This window comes from Callorhinchus milii, unplaced genomic scaffold (genome assembly GCF_018977255.1).
Source record: "Callorhinchus milii isolate IMCB2004 unplaced genomic scaffold, IMCB_Cmil_1.0 Scaffold29, whole genome shotgun sequence".
In the NCBI taxonomy this organism is placed as follows: Eukaryota; Metazoa; Chordata; class Chondrichthyes; order Chimaeriformes; family Callorhinchidae; genus Callorhinchus; species Callorhinchus milii.
Genome location: NW_024704770.1, coordinates 2,297,541 through 2,320,495, shown reverse-complemented (window position 1 = coordinate 2,320,495; position 22,955 = coordinate 2,297,541). Strand labels below are relative to the sequence as shown.

General features: G+C 43.5%; 1 protein-coding gene across 1 annotated transcript in view; it reads right to left on the bottom strand.

Moving 5' to 3' along the window:
* Positions 1 to 2,404: 2,404 nt before the first annotated feature.
* LOC103187583 (microtubule-associated serine/threonine-protein kinase 1) overlaps positions 2,405 to 22,955 on the bottom strand; it is a 33,746-nt gene continuing 13,195 nt past the window's right edge. Inside the window, exons 7-27 of the mRNA XM_042344629.1 lie at positions 20,825 to 20,900; positions 19,775 to 19,984; positions 19,276 to 19,377; positions 18,230 to 18,362; positions 17,685 to 17,746; positions 16,691 to 16,776; positions 15,792 to 16,000; positions 15,319 to 15,457; positions 14,689 to 14,821; positions 13,317 to 13,482; positions 12,492 to 12,593; positions 10,890 to 11,012; positions 9,941 to 10,050; positions 9,069 to 9,232; positions 8,155 to 8,423; positions 7,461 to 7,649; positions 5,984 to 6,243; positions 5,654 to 5,776; positions 5,017 to 5,153; positions 4,689 to 4,879; positions 2,405 to 4,350 (exon numbers count right to left, since the gene is read on the bottom strand). Coding sequence (XP_042200563.1) covers positions 2,405 to 4,350; positions 4,689 to 4,879; positions 5,017 to 5,153; positions 5,654 to 5,776; positions 5,984 to 6,243; positions 7,461 to 7,649; positions 8,155 to 8,423; positions 9,069 to 9,232; positions 9,941 to 10,050; positions 10,890 to 11,012; positions 12,492 to 12,593; positions 13,317 to 13,482; positions 14,689 to 14,821; positions 15,319 to 15,457; positions 15,792 to 16,000; positions 16,691 to 16,776; positions 17,685 to 17,746; positions 18,230 to 18,362; positions 19,276 to 19,377; positions 19,775 to 19,984; positions 20,825 to 20,900 — 4,930 coding nt within the window. The remainder of the gene's footprint in view (positions 4,351 to 4,688; positions 4,880 to 5,016; positions 5,154 to 5,653; positions 5,777 to 5,983; positions 6,244 to 7,460; positions 7,650 to 8,154; positions 8,424 to 9,068; positions 9,233 to 9,940; positions 10,051 to 10,889; positions 11,013 to 12,491; positions 12,594 to 13,316; positions 13,483 to 14,688; positions 14,822 to 15,318; positions 15,458 to 15,791; positions 16,001 to 16,690; positions 16,777 to 17,684; positions 17,747 to 18,229; positions 18,363 to 19,275; positions 19,378 to 19,774; positions 19,985 to 20,824; positions 20,901 to 22,955) is intronic.

The window sequence follows — 22,955 nt, the reverse complement described above, 5'->3', positions numbered from 1 at the left end:
TTTAGACAGGATTTTATGAGTTAGTCTGAGCGGCAGTAATTCTAATGCATTACATGAGGAGGCCCAGGAGATGGGAAATGCAAAAAAGAAATCATTACTGACCAAACAAAAGTGTGGTGCCAATAATATGTTACGCATTACACTAAGATTTTCCCAGAGTGATCCTGTTGCGTCCTCCAGAGAGAAACTCATTTGATTTGAACTTGCTTCTCAGTCCAGTAACGCATCCTAAACAGACTAAAGAGTTTGAGAAGTAATCTGGATAGCATCAAAGAATCATGTGTAGATGCTGAGGTGTCTCTTCAGCAAAATATTTGCTACGACTGTCCTTTTTTTAAAAAAAAGTATAACCAGCACATTCCAAGGTGAGAGCGGGCATGTGCAACTGAGTTTATAGAGAAGGGCTGAAGGATCTCTTTAATTAACAGGATTTATTATCTGCAGTAATTTAATGTGATTAATCTTGATGCACCAATATGAAAGCGCAACTGGCTTGCTTGCTTTCTCCACTATATCTTTTACAATCTTATCTAAAGTTCCTGAGACCAGGAGTCTCTAACCCATCCAGGGGAATTCTAATTTCCACTAGGTATTTCTGTATCACAGTCAGATTTCTGGTGATAAATGTCACTAGCATGCAGTCATTGTATTGCATGCAGGGAGCTGGCCCAGGTGCATTCATAAATACATTTTAAAATATAAGATAAAATGATAAATAATAGTAAAATATCAAATTAAAACTGTACAGCAAAAAACAAAAATATTTGTTTATAAATATATTTATAAGCGCACAGCAACAATTTGTTAAAAGTTAGTTTAAAGCAAGACAATATCCCAGGGCACAGATTCACTACAGTTTAGGAAATAAAGCAGATTAACCATTACTGAGATGTTAATGCTGCATATAGAAAGTAGCTCTCATTTCTGATATGACACTTAGAGTAGATAGCTTTGGTGGGGGAGCAAGCAACCCTCCTGTGATATAAACATTGTATAATTCTAGATGTTGAGTGCCCTTGGAAAAGCTTCCTAACAGTCACACATCATAGACATTAAAGCAGAAAAAGAGGTCGTTCAGCTCATGAGGTTGAGAAGGTGCTAATTCTGGAGTATCTACCCTGCTCGGTCTCTGTACCCTTTTATTATTGTTCTTCATTGATTTATTCAATTTTTTTAATGTTGGTGTGTGGCAAAAAAAGCCTTTAATGTTCTGTGCTGTGTGGAAACGTTTCTTCTGACTGCCCCCTTAAAAATATCGGTGAATCCTGAGTTTATGTACAGTACTTGACATACTGATTTACCAAACAACAGAAATAAACTAACTATCTGTTCTCAAAACTGTTCCAGAAAACAGGTCAAAATTTTCAGCTTACCCTTATAACTATAATCCTCTCATCCTTGGTACCATCCATGTTGTACTCTTTCCATAGCTCTGATGCCCTTTCTATACTGGGATGCCTGCAATGCAGAACACTTAAACTGCAAACCAAACTACGTACAATTTAGCTTCTGTATCAAATTAAATTAGTCAGGCCTCCAAACCCCTACCATGCATAAAAGGTAAGTTAGACATGCTGAATAGATATTGGGCTCAGGAGGTTACATTTTATTGCCTCTCAATATGATAAGTTTCATAAAGTTGCAAAAAAAGTAGCACTGTTCAAAGAAATCTATATTTCTCCTAAAAGGTGAGTAGGGATGCTGCATATCATAGAAAGAAATGAGAATAACTTGTGTGAAATGACACATTGTCTGAATAGAAACAAATGATCAAAGCCGGCCAGAGAAAGCCATAGTACAGATATAGCGTATGAACACAAGGATTCCAGGAACATTGGCCCGTCAAACCTATCGCTCCATGTTTTAGATCAGGGCAATTCTAAAACACTATGTGGAGTAGAAAAGCCCAAATAAAGCACAAGGTGATGGGTTTCCTACACTATAGCCATTGGTAGATATTTTGGCTGATGGGCCTTAGTAAGAACCCGTGAACTACTTCTAATGAAACATGAATAATGTTCTCTGAATGCAGGCTGTTGCCGGGAATTAATACCGCTCAGCAGCCTGACCACACAACCTCAATCATTTCCTGATCTCTTTACAAGAGCACTTCAGAATATTAAGTATATGACAGGTCCACATAATGGAAGCAGGTAAGCATGTAATGCACTTCAGATAGTATTGTATACATAAACATGCAGTCGCATGATGCTGATTTTTTTAAAGGTTTCACATTCTTTTGAAATATTTAAACTTTCACAATTTTTTCGATTAAATGAGCACCTTTGCATTTAGAATCTGTGATTCCCAAGGTTTCTTTTTCCCCCCCATTTCTTGCCTTCAGGCCATCAGTAATCTGGATTTTTTTTTCTGGAATGGCTCTTATTAACAGTGAAAGCGTTCACTAAAGCTTCTGACCGGATGGCTCTTTCATTTCAAGAAGTGGGACGCTGGCTATGCCTTGTGAAGTTGCTACGATCACTGGTTTAGTGACAGGCCCTGACTGGATTGTGGCACTCCCTTGATGCTCAGGAAAAACTTTCATGCTACCCACTGCTTTTAGCCTTTCCACCGTTGCAGTTGTCCCAGGGATGGCTGTTTTCACTGGCCCAAGTACATTCTTTGCCACAGTGGCCAAGTGGTTAACAAAGCCAGATTTATCTGCACCCGATAATGCTACTGTTAAGGACCCAAGCCCTGATCCACATTGTGTTGAAGGTGGTGGTGGTGGTTCTACTTTAATCTCCAAGACTCCTTTAGCTTCTAAAATTCCTTCAGAAGCTGCTTTGTAACAGTTAAACATGGCACTTTTTTCAATAGAATCAGGTCTTTTGGCTGTTTGAAGGAGACAATCCTGTGGTAGAACATTGACTGTTTCCTTCTCAATTTTGTGCAGTTCCTCAGCTTTATCTTTGGTCTTGGATGCTACTCTATTTTCTTTCCCATCACAGTTTGCTAGGATTTTTATCGGTTCGAGAATAGTCGGAATTTCAGGGGCCTTCCCCTTTACCCTTTGTCCTGTGGAGCAGCCATCACCTGGACAAATATCCCTTGGCTGTGATCTCTCTTCTGGCAGCTTTGTGGTGTTGTTATCTGGCGTTGGTTTTCTGCCGGTTCCTGGTGGTTCAGTTTGCATTCCTTGATGTCTCATGTTTGGCGGATCAATGGGAACTTTTCCCTTCAGCTCCTGGCGAGGCAGTTTCTCCAATGATTTTGGAACACAATCTACCTGAACCAATTGCATGCCATTGACATTAAAACTGGTAGATGTGCAATCTGGAGAGGTTTTAACTTCACCAGGGCTTGGCAAAGCATCAAGGCTCAACACTTGGGATGGCTGACTTTTGACTACATACGTTGTTGGAATGGAACAAGGAGACAGAACATTCTTTTTACTTATGCTACTGCACGGTAGGTCTTTATTCAAACTTTGATCTGATGCCAGTGAAACTTTGCCGGTTCCTTTTTCTAAGAGAGGCTCAGAAATCTGGGATTTAGATTCTAATGTCTTCCCACTAATATCCAACAACAATGAAGATCTGGATTGATTTATTCCTTGTTTGTCACTCCCATATTTAGAAACATCATTTTTTCCTCCAGAACAAGCAGCTTTGTAAGAGGCTTCCTTTACCTCCTTATTTCTCTCTTTGGCTCCATCTACTGGCTTTTCTTCATGATCAGTTACCCTAACCTCTAGTTCTTGCACAGGATCAAGCCCTTCTCCCCTCTCCTGCCTGATGGTGGGAAACAGATCTCTATCAAGATTCAGTGGAGATTCTTGTCTCCCAAGTTTCCGTACCGCTATCTGTCTAAAAGTGGCCATTTCATCAACCTTGGACCCCAAGACCTCGCCCTCTGACTCCGCCAAACTATGAAGACTTGTATCGCTATGTAGAGCTTCCTTACGAAATTCCGAGTGGGACGCCTCGAGGCTGTGCTTGCGAATGGCTAGCTTCTTCTCGGAAGAAAGGGGGACTGATAATTTCTCAGCAGACTGAACTCTCTTCAGTAAAGGAGACCGAGGCGATTCGGCGCTCTTAGGCCTTGGCCGGACAACTGGAGGTGATGAATGCAACTTGATAGGGAACGACTGCGTGGTGTTCGAGCTGCCCACTGTGTGGGCTGGCAGAGGGAACGACGGATGCTGAGGAGAGGGATGAGTTGGCGACGGAGTGTGAGCAAGAGGGGACAGTGGGATGTTGCCTGCAGACTTGCATCGCGCTGACCTGTACTGACGTTGAAGTTTGGGAGACAGACCATGAAGGCTACTGGGCCTGATATGGTGTGGAGTGGCTGGGGAGTTGGGCACACTGGAGCCAGGGGAGCTACTTTGAGAAGAATTGCCTCCTCCTATGAAGAAAGAGTACATTATGAACCGTGAGTACATACTAATCATTTATTACTATCAGAGTCTGTCTTTATTTAAATTTTTCTAGAAGTCAGAACCTCCTCCCACATCCCACCCACACACATGCAGGAATTGTCACCTCTATCAAGATTTAAGAGACATCAATCTTGCAAGTTTCCTTAAAGACACCCACCTCAAAGTCCCCATTTCAACTTCTGGAGAATAGTTTTGACTAGAGTCACTAAAGTTTCAATAGTGGTGCCATATCTTTTAGCTAGTGAGAGGCAGAGACTCAAGACGGTGCTGCCAAGTGAGCCAAGAAAAACAAATGACGTATTACCTAAATATCCAGAGTCAGGAGAGGGTCTATAGCTCTGTGTGGGCGACCGAGCAGATAAGCTGTGCGTGGGTGAGCCAGGTAGGCTATCGCTGGACGAGAGCGAGCGGTTTAAGGACGAGAGGCTACGGCTGGTGTGCAACAGGTTCGACTGCTTTGTGATCTTGCGGAACAAGGAACTCCTCTTCTTACCACTGTCAGATAATGGAAACACAGAATCATTAAATGATTAATTAACTCTATTTGCCACAAGGTAGTGGCACAAATAGTGAGATACTCAAATGAAGAATGTGCTGTGAATGGACAGGTGCACTTTAATCCATCTCCACACCTGTCCTGTCCGTCTTTTCCTGAGATCTTCTTATTCCTTCTCGCCATTTTAGCTTTGTAGCTTGACTTCCTGGCAGGACCAATCTTGATGGAAGTGTTCTCGAACGGCGTCGTGGTCACAGTAACCTTATTTCCACTCTGAAGACAGAATTCACTTAGTAAAAGTCACCAAAACCGAACAATTTCACAAAAGCTGTTAACATTAGAAATAAGAGTTGGAAAACAAGATTAAACTCCTCACATTACTATCTTCAAAACAGTCTGCCTATGAAATAATCATTACAGTTTAAAATGTTTGGACATTATGGATGCCGTAAAAGCGCAAGTTCTTTGTGTAAAGTGTAAACGTTGGGAAATATTGTGCTGCAGAACTCAAGTCCTCAGATAACTAATGAATTTTGTAAATTTGGCAAGGCATTGGGTACGACACAATATACACTTACATAATGCCATTCACAGCAGAAGGACATCTCAAAAACTCATAAAATGTTTTTACAACTGTGGAGCTGGATGGCTCAAATGCATTGTTAGCCCCAATACTACACTGTGGTGGTATTGGGGCTAACCTGCACAAAGTCAAGAGTGCTACCAACAGAGACAAAGAATCACAGCGGATAGTTAGTTACACTGGAAGCTACCTTCAGTATTAGCTCCACCACTTCTGTATGAACCAGGCCGTGGACTGGCTCCCCATTGACATGAGTTATCAGGTCTCCAGCACAAAGCCCAGCTTGGTGAGCGGACGCCCCCTCTTCAACGTGCTGCAGTAAGGAAAGCAAAGCTCAGAAATATTCACATATTAGCTTGGGACAAATAATTTTACATTTTGATCGATGTTAAAGATACAGTGAACATATGATAACTCATCGCTCCAAGGGAAAAGGGCTCAGTGACCAATTTGGTGGATAGTGAAGAGAACAACTTCTGGTGTATCCAGGCCTGTGACCTGTCTGTTTTACGGTACTCACCCAGACCATGTGGTGCACACTGTACACATCGCTATCGCCCATGTAGACACGAATGGCCCTCAGTGTGAAGCCGTACTTCTTCCCCGATCGGTGGATGGTGATTGGAGACTTTAGGCTGGTGACTGCCGGCGAAAAGTCCCTGCTGGGCGAGGAATCCCTTGAAGACGGATTAGAAGACAGCGACCGAGGTGACATGGGGCTTGCGAGCGGCGAGCTTGTATGCTGCTCTACTGGATATAAAATAGGGAGAGTGGGATGGGCTGAGACACATAAAAATCAGCATCAGTGACAAGTGGGTTATTGTATCTCAGATGTGACCGACAGGTGTAGGAACTGACATGACCAGAGGCTAAACATGGTGAATCACCCCGAGGTCTCCCCTCCGTTGCTAAATGTACCACCCACTGGCATTACAGGGAGCTGTTGTCCTAAAATTGCGGCGTGCAAATTTGCCAACAAATACAGTCACTGCACTGAGGAGTATATCCTGTGAAGTGATGACCTCCCGAGGTGAAAGGTGCTGTACCAAATGCAAGGCTTATTATTAAAATTGTTAAGCAATTACATTACTGGTCACTGGGAGGCGAAAAAGCAACACAACATGACGGGGAGGCTCACCTAATTAATACTGGTGTGAGATGATCAGCTCAATACAGACCAATATCTTGCATCTAACACAATTTGAAGTTATACAGCTCATTTCACATGGATGAATGATTTAACCTGCTTAACACTAGTTACAGGAAGAAGGAAAGACAAGTTAACCTAAGCAGAATCAAAAATATATATTTTTACAAGAGTTTTGAAGGCAGGGAGGGAGGAAGAAGAGCAATGAGGTTTGGAAAAACAGGTTTAAGCTGCAGGAATCACACCACAGGCCATTCTGGTGTGTAAAGATTTCTGGGGGAATAATTTTCAGAGGAGACTAATTCACAAGAATCCAATACTCTATTTCGAGAGAGAGGCACAAGATGGTTCTACTTACAATCTGGAGACCAGAAGACAAGGTATTGTCTGGGAGGTTAATGGATTTTATCTAATGGCTTCCTGTTGAGCCTTCATTCGTTCCCATTTTGTTATAATAATACTTGCATTTGATATAGGGTCTTATCACGTCTTCGAGAAGTTTCAAAGCATCTTCGCAGGATAAAGGTAAAGGGAATGTATATTTTGTGGGCGAAATGCGGCAGCCGATTGTCCCAAAACGATCATGGATTGAAGTAACCAATTTGTTTGTTTATTACACCTGGAAAAGCGATCCGCCAATCAACTAACAAACGGGTTCCTACTTACTGCTTGGTAAACAGAAGGTGTAGGGAGTAAAGAAACTTGTCTAATGTTTCACCCTGCCTGGAATCGAATCCAAATCTCTCTTGCGAGGAGAGCGGTCTAACCACTGAGCTACAGGACTCCACTTTATCTTCCTCAAATGGGCAGAATGCTGCCGTCGAACGGTCTACAAGCCTGATTCCCTTACCTGCAGGAATCATGATGGAGAGAGCTGTGGCAGAGGCCGATTTGATGACCTTATTGACAGGGCGGGAGGTACGCTTTTCCGCAGTGTCCCCTGAGAGCTGCTGATGCCGAGCTCGACGCACAGCCAGGTCACTCGTTGCCTTGGTCGAAGACGAATCGGCTTCCTTGGTAGCTTCGTTTGACTTCACTGCTGGAAAAACATCACAAAATCACAAGGAGATGAAAGTCTTTTGTCGTTCACAATAAAAACAAATTTCAACCCTTGCAATTTGATACAGCACCTAAATGTCAAACGTCTCAAGGCCTTTCACAGAGCTGTCCACTGTATATACAAATATAATTTTATTGTTGTAAAGAAACCTAAAGGATAGTGGAAATCTGGAACTCTTCACAAAATACAATGGCGCTGGATCCATTCACATTTTCAAGATGGAGGAAGATAAATATTTGTTAGGTCAGGGTATTAAGGGATTATGGGACAAGGGCAGGTAACTAGACTTGCGGTATAGATCAGCATGGTCTTATAAAATGTCAGAATAGACGCAAAGGGATAAATAGCCTACTCCTGTTTCTATGTCTGTATCTATGTAAACGAGCCAATTCACACACACAAACAGCCGTGAAGGGCATGAACAAGACTGTTGGCCAATCATCATGAGAAACTTTCATGCTATGAAATAATGGAACACTGATACCTGGGAATGTTGGACTGCTCGCAGCAGATCCAGCTGTCAATGACCCGCCTCCCTCCGCCTCTCTGTGTTTCTGCTCTGATTGGGTGACCTGATCCTGCACTGGTCTCACAGTCTGGGCTTCTTGATGTTTTCTGGTCATCTCCGTGTCATCCTCCAGGGGGGTGGCAAACTTGTGCGTGTCCATGAGGGCAGAAAACCTGCGTCGTACAGTGAGTGGTGGGCTGGATTCACTCTCTGTGTAGGAGGACTCCGACGCTGAGAGCCGCTTCCTGCACCAAATGAGATCAGAAAGAAAGAATTTTCATTTTTACAACTTCAATAATGTTAAACGTCTTTTTAAGTGCTTAATACCAAATGTAAGGTTATTATTATTACTATTAATAATGAATGTCACGTTGAATGACATTTTTGTAGGCAAACTTGGCAGCCATTTTGCACACTGCAAAGTCCCAATGCAGACAGCCACGTAGTGATTGACTATTTCACGTGGAGGAATGTTAACCAGGGCATTGGAAGGAACCCCTTTCTGTTTCCCAATAATATCAATAGATTTTTTAATGGCCACTTTAAGAAGAGGCACAATGTGGCAGGGTGAAATGCTGATCTGAACTAGCTAGGCATTAACATGGGGAGTAATAATAAATAATAATGATAAAGCACCTTTTCATGTCTACAAGACATCTCAAAGCGTTTCACACAATATACTGTAAAGTGAATTTACTTTTTTTGTGGGCAAAACACGGCAGCCAATTGCACACAGTAGTGTCCCACAAACAGTCACGGATTGAAGTGACCAATTTATTAGTTTTATTTCAGGACTTTCCCCATTATTCCTTTCAAGAAATAATATAACATTCTGTCAAGCTCTCTGCTGGCGTTAGGCCTGAGAAAACGGGCTTCACTGTGTTACTCACATCTCCGGTGAGCTCGTCCTCCAGTTCTTTTCCCGGCTGCTGATGGAGCCCAACCCCTCCATCTTGTCGTTCTTCTCCTCTTTATGCTTGTTCAGGTTACGTCTGGTGACCACTGGGGCTTTCTGTTCCTCGTGGTGGGAGAGGCGCTCCATGCTGCTGTAAACCTGCGTACATCAGACCTACTTTAAGTAGAGCTGAGAGCAGGAGAGCAGCTCAAGTTCACAGTGGGAGAAATGACAAATACCCCAATTTCAACCATTTCAAATGTGAATATCCCTACACTGGCCCTCAACCAAGAGCGGTAGCAAATAACCTGTTACTCACCCTCTCACCTCTAGCGCCTTGGGATGTCCTCCTGATGTGAAAGGCTCTATACAAATGTAATTTGTTGTTGGCATCAGAAGCTGGAAATCACTTATAAGTTTAGCCTTATAGGACATTCACACCCTCCCTTTGTGAGAGGCGCAACGTGTTTATGTATTAATATTAATTTGGGAACATTTTAAATTTCAGTCTCAATTTAAATGGTGTTTTTTCAATAGTTATTGGTGTTGCAGTGCTACTGAAGGCCTGTAAGTGTCACTACAGCTTCTTGTTTATCAGCTGTTACTAAACTGCTGTCGTATGTAAGGCATGCAACGCAAAGAAGAACACGCAAACTAGTCAACGCAAGAGAGGTTCCTTTTACTGAACCACACTGACACAGATTCCCCTGACTTTAATGTCCCAAGGGAGTAAAAAAAATTCTGCTAACGTCTAGCATTTTCTCTAATACTAAATTGGCAGAACCCAAACTCAAGGATGTTAATGTACATAGAAATGAAGACCACTTAAAATAGACTGCTGAATGATGGTAGGGGAGTACAAAGTACCTTAATATATCTGGGGGAGCTGGAGGAAAACTGTCGAATTTCCACTGGTTCGTCCTCATTAGTATCATCCTCGTCGTAAGAGTTGACGTGGTGGTAGCGGTCTGACCGAGCTGTGGGAGAAAGGGGTAGTAGAATGAGTTTTTAGCATTTAAAATTCAGTCATTCCCTCATCACCAGCTATAGTCCTGCAGCTCAGTGGTTAAAGCACTTGCCTCGCAAGCGAGAGACCTGGGTTTGATTCTGGCAGGGGAAAACATTGGGCAAGTTTCCTTACTCCACACATACGCCTGTTCACCTAGCAATAAGTAGGAACCCGGTTGTTAGTCGGTTGGCGGATCGCTTTCCGGGATAATAATTCCTTCAAAAAAAAATTGGTCACTCAGTCCACAACTGTTTGTGGGACACTGCTGTGCGCAATTTGGCTGCTGCATTTCACCCTCAAAATATAAAGTCAATTCACTTTACAGTTTTGAGTGATAAGTCACTATATCTAATGCAAGGATTATTATATCATTCTCTCACGGACCGCCAAATAGCAGCGAAGCCAAGGTGTGTGGATATACAGAGGTCCACTGAGTAGCTTTTAATAATGTGTATGGGTGGGGGGGAAATACGACGACGATATATGGTACATTATATGCTCTCACATTTATTAATTTTCTGGGCCTTGGGTTTTAGCATATGGGGCTCTTTCTTTCAGTTCGGAAGAATTGCTCCTCTATAGTGGATGCTGTGAGTTTGTCGTCTACTGTTGAATTTCTGTCATAATCTACATGTTGCAAACAACACACTTTTCATCCTTTCAAGAAATAAGAATACATCCCCAGGCGCTACTAGTGAGAGGGTGAGGAACAGGTTATTTGCCTCAATAAAAAGTCAACTTGCTCTTGTATTATTATGTCTTAACCCCTCCTCCCCAACATGGACGATTCATTAGGAAAGCACTTGCTGTCAAAGTAACTGGTATCCTCCTCAGATTCCAGGTGTGGGATGAATTCTGCCTTCTGCCGTAGTAGGCTGGTCCAGTCCAAGTCTTTGAAGAAACCATGTTGTTTTACTTCATAGGTGCCACCTACAGAGAGAGGGGGAAAGATAAAAATTTGAATGAGGATAACCATGCCTGATAATCCCAGATAACTGCAGCTACTTTGTTTAGAACCATTCCTATAATTCCGTTGTTTAGAGGAAAGTATTCCTTTATCCAGAGGTGATCAATGACAGAAACAGGTCACCAAGCAAGGGTTGGGCCAGGGCACTGGATTCATTTAAAGCAACAGCTTGATGCTGTGATGGGAGGAAGAGTAAGATGGATTGTCTCTGGAAGGATGAGATCAAATGTATCCGAGGGCTTCAACTGGATCGACGACGTGATCTTCTACGTCCACCTGAACAGTCAAACTGGGCCTCGGTTTCATCCAACACCTTTAACAATGCAGCCCCGCCCACCACGAGGCTGGAGTGTTATTAAAGACTGTGAGCTCAAGTCTTAAATTCTGATCCAGATGTAAGAGTCCACTAACTGAGCCAAGCTGACAGGCTTTCAGCTGAAGACTCATCCCATTTCCCTGACAAATCGAGATCTATTTAAGGATGAGATGTTCCAGTGAATTTAATCTATGTTAGTTGATTTTAACACTGCAACCAACTCCCGCTCTCATGGGATGTTCTAGATGCGTGAGAAAAGGCAGAGAGAACATTGGTAAAGGATTTAAAGAACGGCAACGAGGATGATGGCAGGTAATCGAAAAAGAAAAATGACAGCGGGGCTCAGCCAGCACTATGGCCTCCAGAAGGGAGTTAGCGAGGAATCTTAACGGGAATTAAAAGAGCTTTGGAGATTTTTATTTGCAGAATCAGGAAAAGATTATAACATTGGAATTTGTGTGAATGGAGCTGAAGAAGTGATTTTGTCACAATTTGTTCATTTAATGTGATGGAACTGTGATAGCTCTTGAAGCCGAGTGTTAACTTATAAATAGCTTTACAGAGTCAACTGGCATCATACAGCTAAAGTTGAAGCAGTCATTTATAAGATAGCAAATGCAGCAGCTAATTGAGTCCGACAAACAACAATGAGATGAGTTAATTTGAATTTTAAGGTGAATTAGGATGAGTTACATGTAAGGCAGGATACAGTTAACACAGAAAAACGTTGTGAAAATGCACTTAAATGAAACAGGCTTGTTATTGGGCTTCACAGGCTGAACGCCTATGCCTGGTCCACGCTTTTATTATGCTCTTATTCTGGTTCAGAGCTTACAGTGTGCGAGTGTGTGTGTAAGAGTTGCAAAGGAAATCGAGAAAAATCCATTCCTGTTACTGCTTTAATTTGGTTTAAAATGTGGCTGGAAATCTCGTCTGCGGTCGGCCCTTGTTCCTCAGCCATTGATTTATTCACATGAGGTTTCAGTGTTGCGGGAATGCTTTGCTCAGACGAGTCAGAGATCAGGTTATAAGAGTTGCTATAGCTCTACACTGCAAGACTTATACTTGACGACAATAGATCATTCCTCCTTAATCTGGTTACTGCACTGTGTGTGGTCTGGCTTACCTGTCCCCAACCTGTCTAATGGATTTGGCTGCAGGAGACTGGAGATGAGGTGCTGGGCATCTGCAGGGAGAGCCTCGTCTCCTTCAGGCCACACAATATCATCTGAAGACAAAGAAACTCAGTTTTACAGTGAAGCCCACTGGAAATAGAAGGGATGTTTCTAGTCTGTCTTGTAGCCAACAGCCCAATTAGATGTTTGTTAGTCAATTCCTTTCTTGAAAACATCCTGCTTTTGGATAAGAGAAGTATTCTTCTGCATAGTTAACAACAGGCATGAAACGTATACACTAGCAATGACTGGCCGTTTAAGTCTGAGCAGCGAAAGTGTGAGCACATTGCACAAAAGTGAACCCCAGTTACATCTCCCTATTGAAAGCACAATCACCATACAAGATGCCTGGTCTTTTTGCATCTTAAACTAATCACATCCATGTTTGCTGCACTTCATACTGAAGTTAGGATTAGATTTGCTGGGGTCAGTGGAGCTCAGAGTAATGCAGGTGCACACACTCTGTTTACATTTGGAAATGCAGAGCGTGAAACTGGATCACACACCCTCACATCTGATTACTTACTGAATGCACACATCACAAGCTCCTATGTTTAAAACGCAAATTAGACCCCCTTTGTCTTTTCACTGCTTGGCTTTGAATTCATACCCCCTCTTTCAAGCTGTAAATTAGAGCCTGGATGGTTAAGAGAAGGATTATTGAAGCTGAATACAGATGGACCATATTATCTTCGTCCTACAGCATACAGTGACTAAACCCTCATCAGTCACACTGTATCCTTCCACATCCTCCAGCCCGGATTCAAAAAACCTACCACTGATCACTTGACCAAACAGTTCCTCCGGAGTGTCGCCAAAGAACGGGACACAACCCACGAGAAACTCATACAGGATGACGCCCATAGCCCACCAGTCGACCGGTTTTCCATATCCCTGTCGCAGAATCACCTCAGGGGCGATGTACTCAGGAGTTCCACACACCTGCAACAAACAGGCAGAGTGTCAGATGGTTTACTGTCCCAAAGACTCAGGAGAATCTAGCCAAGTACTTCCAGAAAGCTGTACGTTCAATATGAAATCGTAACCATTTGAACCCAGGTGTCAATTAATTCTCTGGTTTTAATAGCCTCACCTTCTTTGCCTCCTTCAAGACCTATTTCAAGACTCTCCTCTTCGACCATGCCTTCAGTCTCGGGTTCGGATCCCTGACTGTCCAATGCCATGGAACGTCCTCCTGACGTGAAAGGCGCTATACAAGTGTAATTTATTGTTGTTGGTATTTTGGAGGAACAGTGGCACTGACACGAGGTTCCAGTAATAAAATGCAGCTGTTAATCTTTGCTACATTGATTAGATTACAATACACCCGGTGGTGAGGATACAAGTTGATTTCAGTTATGTCGGAAGTGGTATCTATCTCTGGTGTGCAATCTGCAGTGTTCATATGCGTTCACGATGGAATCTTTAATAAAAGTTAAGTTCCAAAGGAAAAGTATTTCCTGACGAATATAAAACTCAAGACATCTAAAATATAATCAAGCACAACTGCTGCCTCAAAATAACTGGTTGTAACTTGACTATAAAGGATTCCTGGCATGAACAAGCCTATAATCAAATCAACGGGGTTACGAATTACTATAAACCCTGACAGCACATCTTAAATGGGTTAGAGCTGTCACCTGTACTCGAAGTTAAATTATAGCCTTGAACTCACTCCCACACAGTGAAGAATGGCAGGCCAGGTGGCTAAGAGACAGTGGGCTGTCCTCGAGAGACTACAGGAAGCACCAACTAGCCAGATAATGGAATGGAGTCTAACTGGCAAAAGGAGTGGTTAGTGAGTTCATCTTCTGAAGGGCAGCTCAAGCAAACAACATGGTCTTTGGAAAACTCTGCTCCCAGGCAATTTGATATGCATTGTCTGATTTTGGAACACTTTATTTATTATACAACCAACTACACCAGATGACGAGCTTCATTCTAACTCATCGAACTTCGTATCATGATGTGCCGCTTCATAAAATATAAATGCATCATGACGCATTTTGAAGCGTAATAGAATCAGCTGCCTTTGTGCTTTGAAGCATGCATGTGTCAGTATGGAAGAACTGTCTGCTGTAACACTGATTGGGATTTTACAGAATCCCCCCCCCTCAACTACCACCAAAGAACATAGCGTATTCTCACCTGCTTATCCAAGAATTCCCTGGCATCCTTTTCAATGTGACCTTCATACAGGTTTGTGGTCAGGTTCATCAGACCGATCTTTGAGAGCCCAAAATCCGTCAGTTTAATGTGGCCCATCGATGTGATCAACAGACTTTAGATCAAGAAAAAAGTCAGGCTGGCCATTGAGTTTGCAGAAACAAAAATCCCAATTTAAGATGAGATTAGCCACCAGTTAAACTAACCAGATAATAAGTGGTGCTGAATTTATATGATCCACCCCCAGTAACTGACCATTTCCTTGTGTATTGAAATAACAATCCTAATATTCACTCTTATCTAAAGTTCTACACGTAAATGCAAAGTGTTCCCCAATCGTTCCTTTTGTCTTTGGGGCTGGAAATCCTGACTTCAAATCCCGGTTCTGACTCAGTCTAAAAGTGTGAAATCTGGAAAATCACATCAACTTGAAATCGACATTGATTTCCCAAGAGATTTCGATAACGAAATAATTTCTAACAGCTCTCGTTCACAATTGGTGAAGACTTGGGCTTTGATTAAAACTTATCTCCTAGGCCTAGATCTCACGCTTCATTCACACTGACACACATGTACTACCAGGATCCACTGCAAAGAGACTGACTGACTTACTTGTCTGGCTTCAAGTCTCGGTGGACAATGCCATAGTTGTGGAGGTATTCCAAAGCCAAGACCGTTTCTGCAAAATACATTTGGGCGAGATCCACAGGCAATGCCCCGATGTTCTTCAGTAATGTTGCACAATCTCCCCCTGCAACAGCCAAACCACCCAACATTTCAGCCCATCCCGGAGTGCAAAATATACTTCCATTTACAAGTTTGAGTTTTTTTATTTGCCAACCACCATGCATATACTCAGCCTCTCCAGCTTTCTTACTGGGATTGATTTTGGGAGGAGCGAGAGAGAGGGCGAGGGAAGTAGGAAAGTTTATTTCAAGCCAATTCAGTGCAATAAATATCATGTGGACCTCAAATATCAACCAGCAGTTTATTTTGCTCAGGCATACTTGCTCACTTCATTATGTGCTCTCCTATTCTCATGTACTCCACCTTTCCAGGGCAAGGGAAGAGGCAAATCTGCTCACCTTCCACATACTCCATTACCATACAGAGATGCCGCCGAGTTTCAAAGGAGCAGAACATGCTGACCACAAAGGGGTTCTCAGCGAAGGTCAGGATGTCCCTCTCCACAAAAGCTTGTTGGATCTGGTTTCGGAGAATTAGGTTCTGTTTGTTTATTTTCTTCATGGCAAATCTCTGCCTCGTCTCCTTGTGCCTCACCAGGTAAACGGCTCTGGGAAAACAAAGGCAATCACCACTTAAAATGGCAGCTTCTCACGTGGATAGAACAGTTTGACCATCGATCTTAGCAAACCGGGATTGGACATGCCCATCTCGCCCAAAGTAAATGAGGCCCGATGTGGCCCATTAATCCTGACGTTTCCAATCATAGCGTGATGATTTCATTGGTATTAGATTATACTGTGAACTCCCAATGCCATCAAACCAACAAGAAGAGACATTCATCCCATATTTCTCAACTGAAAGTACCATGGGCCGTTTTCTCTCCGGCTGGCTTTTTGCTTTTGTAACACTTTGTTTTACAAATTCGCAGCTAGCACATCAAATCCCGTTTGTAAATATTGCAAATTAATCTCTATACTTTGTTGCAGCACAGAAACAGGCTATTTGGCCCATCAAGTTCCTCAATGGTGTTTTACTCCATTTGAGCCATCCGATGTAATTCCACTCTCCCGCTGCTCTTCACATTTATCTTTTAATACTCCCTTATCTTTCTAAATTAATCTACCAAATTGTGCTTCGACAATAGTTTCTGGCAGAGAATTCCACACTCCACCCACCACCGGCTGTGCAATGAAATGGTTTTTTTTTAAACCGCCCCTTTAATTCTTTTTGTGAACATCTTAAATTTGTACTTGAGGCAGTGACAATTTCAGAACGATCTACTGTGCCACTTACTTACCCGTACGCTCCATTGCTGATCAGCTTAATGGTCTCAAAGTCATCCTCAGAAGGTGCTTTCGTAGACTTTGCTGCGGGACTTCTACCCTGAAACCACCCGTTAAAGGGATCAGACAGGAACCTCAACAGCAGCTCTCTACTGTCTCCACAGAGGATACCAGTAACCACACACCACATTCACTCATTAATCCATCTTGTTGGTGAGCCCACAAGAACTGAAGGGAGATTGCAAACTAACCAGCGTTAAGCCAGTGTCCTGCTAACATAACAACAAAAACAACTTATATAGCGCCCTTCACGCAGGGCAGCGTCTTGGGGTGCCTGGTAACTCTGATCTTGCAGAGCAATTCAACTGCTTTAGGCCTCGTAGAGTTCTATATATGCTGTTTGAGTATTGTTTACTATTTCTGTATTTGGAAAGTCATTAATAATTAAGCAATTAAGACAAAAATAATATAAATAAAGAAATACTTTAAATTTGTACGAACAACAACAAATCACATTTATATACTGCCTTTCACGTCGGAAGGACGTTCCAAGGTGCTGGTTTGCACCTGAGCTGCGGAATAGAATCGAAGGTTAGCTGGTAGTGGAGTGGGAGTGTATCGGAAGGCATGGTCAACGAGGAAGTTCTTGAGGAGGGCCTTGAAGCAGGCAAGGAAGGGGGCAAGGCTAGGGATTCGGGGATAGAATTCCATAGGGTGGTGGCAGAAAAGCTGAAGGCACATCCACCATTGGTGGAGCGGGAAGGGCAGGGGACATGGATCAGGCCAGTGCCTGCCAAATGGAGGCAGCAGACAGGTTAGTATAGTGTTAAGAGGTCGCTGACGTAGGCAGGAGCATGACTGGGCTTGAAAAGTGGTAAGGATTTTGAACTCGATCCTCTGAGGGACGGAGAGTTAGTGGAACCGGGAGAGGATTGGGGTGACTCAGAGGAGAGAGTGCTCTCACCTGAGCAATGCACATGAAATATATGATGATATAATGTGACTCACATCTCCAATGTCATCTGTCTCATTCAAGCTTCCGGAGTCCAGGGTATCCAGTTGAGCCATTTCTGCTTTCAAAAACACAAGAGCATGGAGCAAGGACCCCCTGAGGTTTGCAACTGAGTATCACATCTCTGAGGAACATTCACTCTTTAATAGGTTTCCACAGACTTAGCTTCGCTAATTTTAGTAACCAAAGAAAAAAACGTGCGGACTGAAACGGGCCTTGTAAACCGTCAAATCAGTGTTATAAGCCAGTGTCTTAAGCCAGTAACCGGCACGTAACGACGAAAACAACTTGCATTTATATAGTGGCCTTCACACGGGGCAGCATCTAGAGAGCACTTGGTGATCAGGCAGAACAATTCAGCCTTTAGGCTGCTTTAGGCTTTGTTGAGTTGAGGGGGAAAGGGCTCCCCCTCCCCGGTCCATAATTAAGATATCGACTGACCACACTTCTCGCAATCTCATTAAAAGTGTTTAATGAAGCCATCATTTGGCACTTTTTATGCTGGTTATGAGGAATGCCGCTCAATGCTCCCGGTCCTTACCTTCCAAAGGGTCTCTGGTGAGGCCCAACTGGCTAATGATGTAGCGTGGGATGTCGATCTTAACCCCATGTCCCTCCTTGGCATGGTCCTCGGCTGCTTCCAGGAGATGGTAAAACTCCTCTGGGTTAAACTCCTAGGAGAAAAACGAAAGAGCAGGGGTAATGTTTTAAAGTGAATTTCAATATGGCAAGAGCCCAACTCTTGAACTAGTTTCTGAAAGCATTTTCCAACGACCGATTTTTAATCCATTTTTCTCCTTGGTTCTCAACGAGCGGTAAAAGAAGTTTATAGGGTTCACGGATTAATTCCTTCCACAGAGTGACAGACTCATTCAGTGTATCTCTGAGCACCACCAGCCTGTCAGCAAGCTAAGGTCTCCTGGCAATAATGTGCTTGGAACAGAATTGCCTACTCCCTGGTGACCCAGCTGTGAGCTCAGCTGCCAGCCTGTAAATTATGAATGTCACGAATGTTGACGGGTTTCAGTTCATTATTTTATGGGTTAGTGAATTGTAAGCTCTTGGCTTCAGGAGGCTCATTACTGGAGCAGACACTCGGTTATCTCAGTTTTAAAGCCATCGCCACTGGCAGCCTTTGTGAAAATAATCAACTAGGTTTGTTCAGAGCATGACCCAGGTATAGACACACACAGGCTGTGGCCACAGGGAAGGCTGCCCCTCCTGTTATTCAATTAAAACACACAGCTGACTAATGATGAGTGAAATTAGGAGCCAAAGTCCGACTCTCAACTCATACTGTGACAGTCTCTGCGGTGATGTGAAGATCAATATGTAAGACAAAGAGGCAGGTCTTCCCAACCCTCTCCCCACAATAATAGCAAAGATGGAGGTCGGTTTGCCCGCTGTTCCAATCTCTTGTTTCCAATTCACCTAAAATTCAACCCATTTATTATCCTCCACCCCCCATCTAATTTGTTGTGTCGTCCTTTCCTCCCTGTTACTAGTTGAGGGGTGGGGAGGAGAGAACACAACATTGGGTCTAAGTGAAGAACTCTCTTTGTCTTTGTGTGAAGCAAAATGGCTTACCAGACACTCCAGCAAGCGGGCAGGCCGTGCAATGATGATGAGGAGCTTTTTCATCAGCTGGGTCACAAAAGCGACCTCTGTACTTTCAGAGCGTTCGTGAGCCTAGGAGAGGGACAGAGAGCAGATGTGTGAGGTGGGGCTGCAGAGAGCAGTGGGACAGGAGAGAAGGGGGGATCGATTGCTTCTCGTTCTGAGTACACGGTGGATCTTCACAAACTGCAGTTAAAAGTGCTACTTGGTTGGTGGGCGTAATTCTGTTGTAGCCCTTCTCCAGTACTATTTAGTGCTTTGAGATGTCTTGCTGACATGAAAGATGCTGTATAAAATGTAAGCTGTGTTGTATGTCAGCTCAGGCAGACTGGAGGGTGAGGAGGGAATTGGTGCCACAGAGTTTGAATGTTTAACCCAGAGAGGAGAGAGAGTGTGTGGGACGAGATATTTGGGATGAAGAAGAGGTGAAGGACCTGGGGAATGGTCAGGAGTTGTCGGATGAACTCACATCTTGCAGCAGCTTCTCCAGGTTCTCCTGCAACTCGTAAAAATAGCGGGAGGTGATGAGCCCCTCACGGGATTTGTCAAGACAATCCCTGGACATCTCGATGATCTGGTGGTGGATGAAGCTGAGGACCCCATCTGCCAGGGGCAGCACGTTTTCTGGAGCATTCACCGTGAAGAACTCCTGGAGCCTCTCCTCCATCTGTGCCGTTGCCTGCCAACGCAACCGAAAACAAGAACATAGCAATTCCTGCATCTTTATAATGTTGGAACCTCTCAGAGCACTTTGCAGGGATTTAATACCAAGTGTAGAGACTGCAAAGTGCCACCAACAGTCACAAGGTGAGTGACCATCTAATCCAGATGACCAACTCCTCCCTCCACGGGCTGCAGATTATACACGACCCTATCACCCCCATCCTCGCCCGAGTCCACTGGCTCCCCATCACTCAGAGGATACAGTTCAAGATCCTGGTCCTCGCTTTCAAAGCGCTCCATGGCCTCGCTGCTGACGCCTGCATTTAACACCTCAGCTAACAATTTATATCATAATTTTCGCATTTGATATAGCATCTTATATTGAGACGTCTCAAAGCGCTTCACAGGATATACTGTAAGTGGATTGACTTATATTGCAGGTGAATCGCAGCAGCCAGTAGTGCATAGCAATGTCATGCAAACAGTCATGGAGTGAGTGACCAATTTTATTTTGGGAGGGGAGGGATAGTTGGCCAAAACATGGGGAGAGAGAAACTCTTATTTCCTGTTAAAACACTCTTCGCTTTGCCAGTGGGGAGGGGGAAACTGCTTACAATTGGAATTTCTTGCAACTCGGTTTGTGTGTGAGTTAATGACTGCAAGTGATGAACATTCTTCACCTGAGGACAATTTGTGTCAAATCTGACCAGTTACTCCAAGGGCAGCCGGTGGTGACCAAATGTGTTATAACCAGGCTGGTGCAATACTCTCATCAAAAGAGTGACACACAGGGCAAAAAGGAGTTAACCACTGGTGGTGACCTCTGTGATAACGGACGTCATCTTGTACATCTCACCTTGGGAAACCTTTCTTTGTAGACATGGTTCATCATCACGATTTCATTGTCGTAACATGAAGGTGAGCGTCCGGGGCTGTAACACAGAACAGTGCAAGTTAAGCCAGAGTACCATGAGACTGTGTGTGAAACAATTCCAATGGTAAACAACAACAACTTGCATTTACACAATATGCATTATAACTTCCCAGGGCAGTTCAAGACTCCAAGCTGGCGGGAGTGGGAAGGTGACTAGGCACAGTAGAAACAGTAAGGTCTTTAGGCGCGATCTGAAGATGGGGAATGAAGGGGCAAGGGAAAGGGATAGAGGAAGAGTGTTTCTCACATATCCCCATTATCAAAACAAACTCACATCTTCCTCACTGCTTGCAAGGAGATCAGGAGGAGACCTTTCTCAGCCTCAGTCTTCAATTTAAGCTGGTGAAAAATCTTTGGAAATTTCCATCTTGGATTGATTCTCATTAAAAGCTTTGGAAAAGCGATTTCCAAGTTAAATTTAAGGATTTTGCAAATCTTGCACCATCTCAATAATGATAATAATCCTTGCATTCGATGTAATGCCTTATCAAATCATCGTTCATGCAATATACTGGAAAATTGTTTGACTGGAAAGTATTTTGTGGGTAATTTTTTTAAAATTGTAGGACAACGGGCTTAAGGCTAAGATTGCGTGAATTTTCAGACCTCTGTGTTGGTATCGCTCGCAATACTTGCCCTCACTATACCCTTTCAGTCTCATTTCACAGATCTACATTCGTTCATTTCCAGAGCCAATGACCTGAACAGTATTAATCGCTGGTGAGCAGCACAGCGCCAGAGTGCACTATATTTGAGGAGCTGTCTGTGTGGAGAGTGCTGAAATATTCATCCAGAGCCGAAAACTCAAGAGATGGCGTGCAGGCAGATAGACCGAGACTTATTTGTAAATGGGGGCTTGTTTCATTATTGAGCAGATGTCCATCTGCCTGCTGACAATGAGCTCAACCACGGATGGGAGACGCCTAGGAGGGGAGCAGAGATTTCGCTCCGTCAGGAACCCTTTCAGGACATTCGAGAGGAATTCTTCCTGTAGGACACAGATGTGTCATAGAATTATACAGCACAGAAGGAAGCTATTTCACCCATCATGTCCGTGCTGGCTCTTTGAAAGAGCTGCCCAAATTAGTTACACTACCCCACGCTCTCCCCCATAGCCCTGCATGTGTCCTCCCCAAATATCTATCTGTCGCTTTAGCAACCTCAAATTCAGTAGGTTAAAAGGACGCTTGTCTTGGGAGATGGAAATGGTGAGCTACTTGACACTTTCCTGAGTTAGGGGACGAGAAAACATCAATTCAAGATCATACCAAAGAAAGAGGATAAGCAGAATTTGTTTTTTTACACAATCAGAGTGAGACTGTGGAGAATGGACAGCTCTATCTGAGAATCTTTTTCACACAAAGGGGAGTAAAAACCTGGAACATTTTCCCCCAAAAGGCTGTGGATGGAAATTTTCAATACTGAGGTGGATAGATGTTTGTCAGGTAAGGGGGGTAATAATCTTTGCATTTGACTGAGTGCCTTATCATGTCTCAAAGATGTCTCAAAATGCTTCACAGGATGTACTGTAAAGTGTTGTGACTATATTTTGTTCGCGAAATGCAGCAGCCAATTGTGCACAGCAGTGTCCCACAAACAATTGTGGATTGAAGCATCAACTATCAAGGGATATGGAGTAATGGCGGGTAAATGGAATTGAGTTACAGATCAGCCATGATCTAATAGAATGGTGGAATAGGCTAGCGCTCTGGGACGCTATATAAATGCAAGATGTTGTCGTTGAATGGCCTACTTATATTCCTATGAACTAGTGTAGGTGCGATGGTTTGAATGGCCACTCTTCTGATGTGTGGAACTATCCGAATCTAGGACAAGCACAATCTGGGAGCATGACGGGAAATGGCCACGAAGGAATCTTGCGCTGAGATTCAACAACAAATGACATTTACATAGTGCGCCTTTCACTTGAGGAGGATGTCCCAATGTGATGGACAGTCGGGGATCTGCACCCGAGCTGGTGGTTGGTATCAGGGCGGGGAGGGTAGCAGAGGCTGACTGAAGGTGAGGTCGACGAAGAAGGACTTGAGGCAGG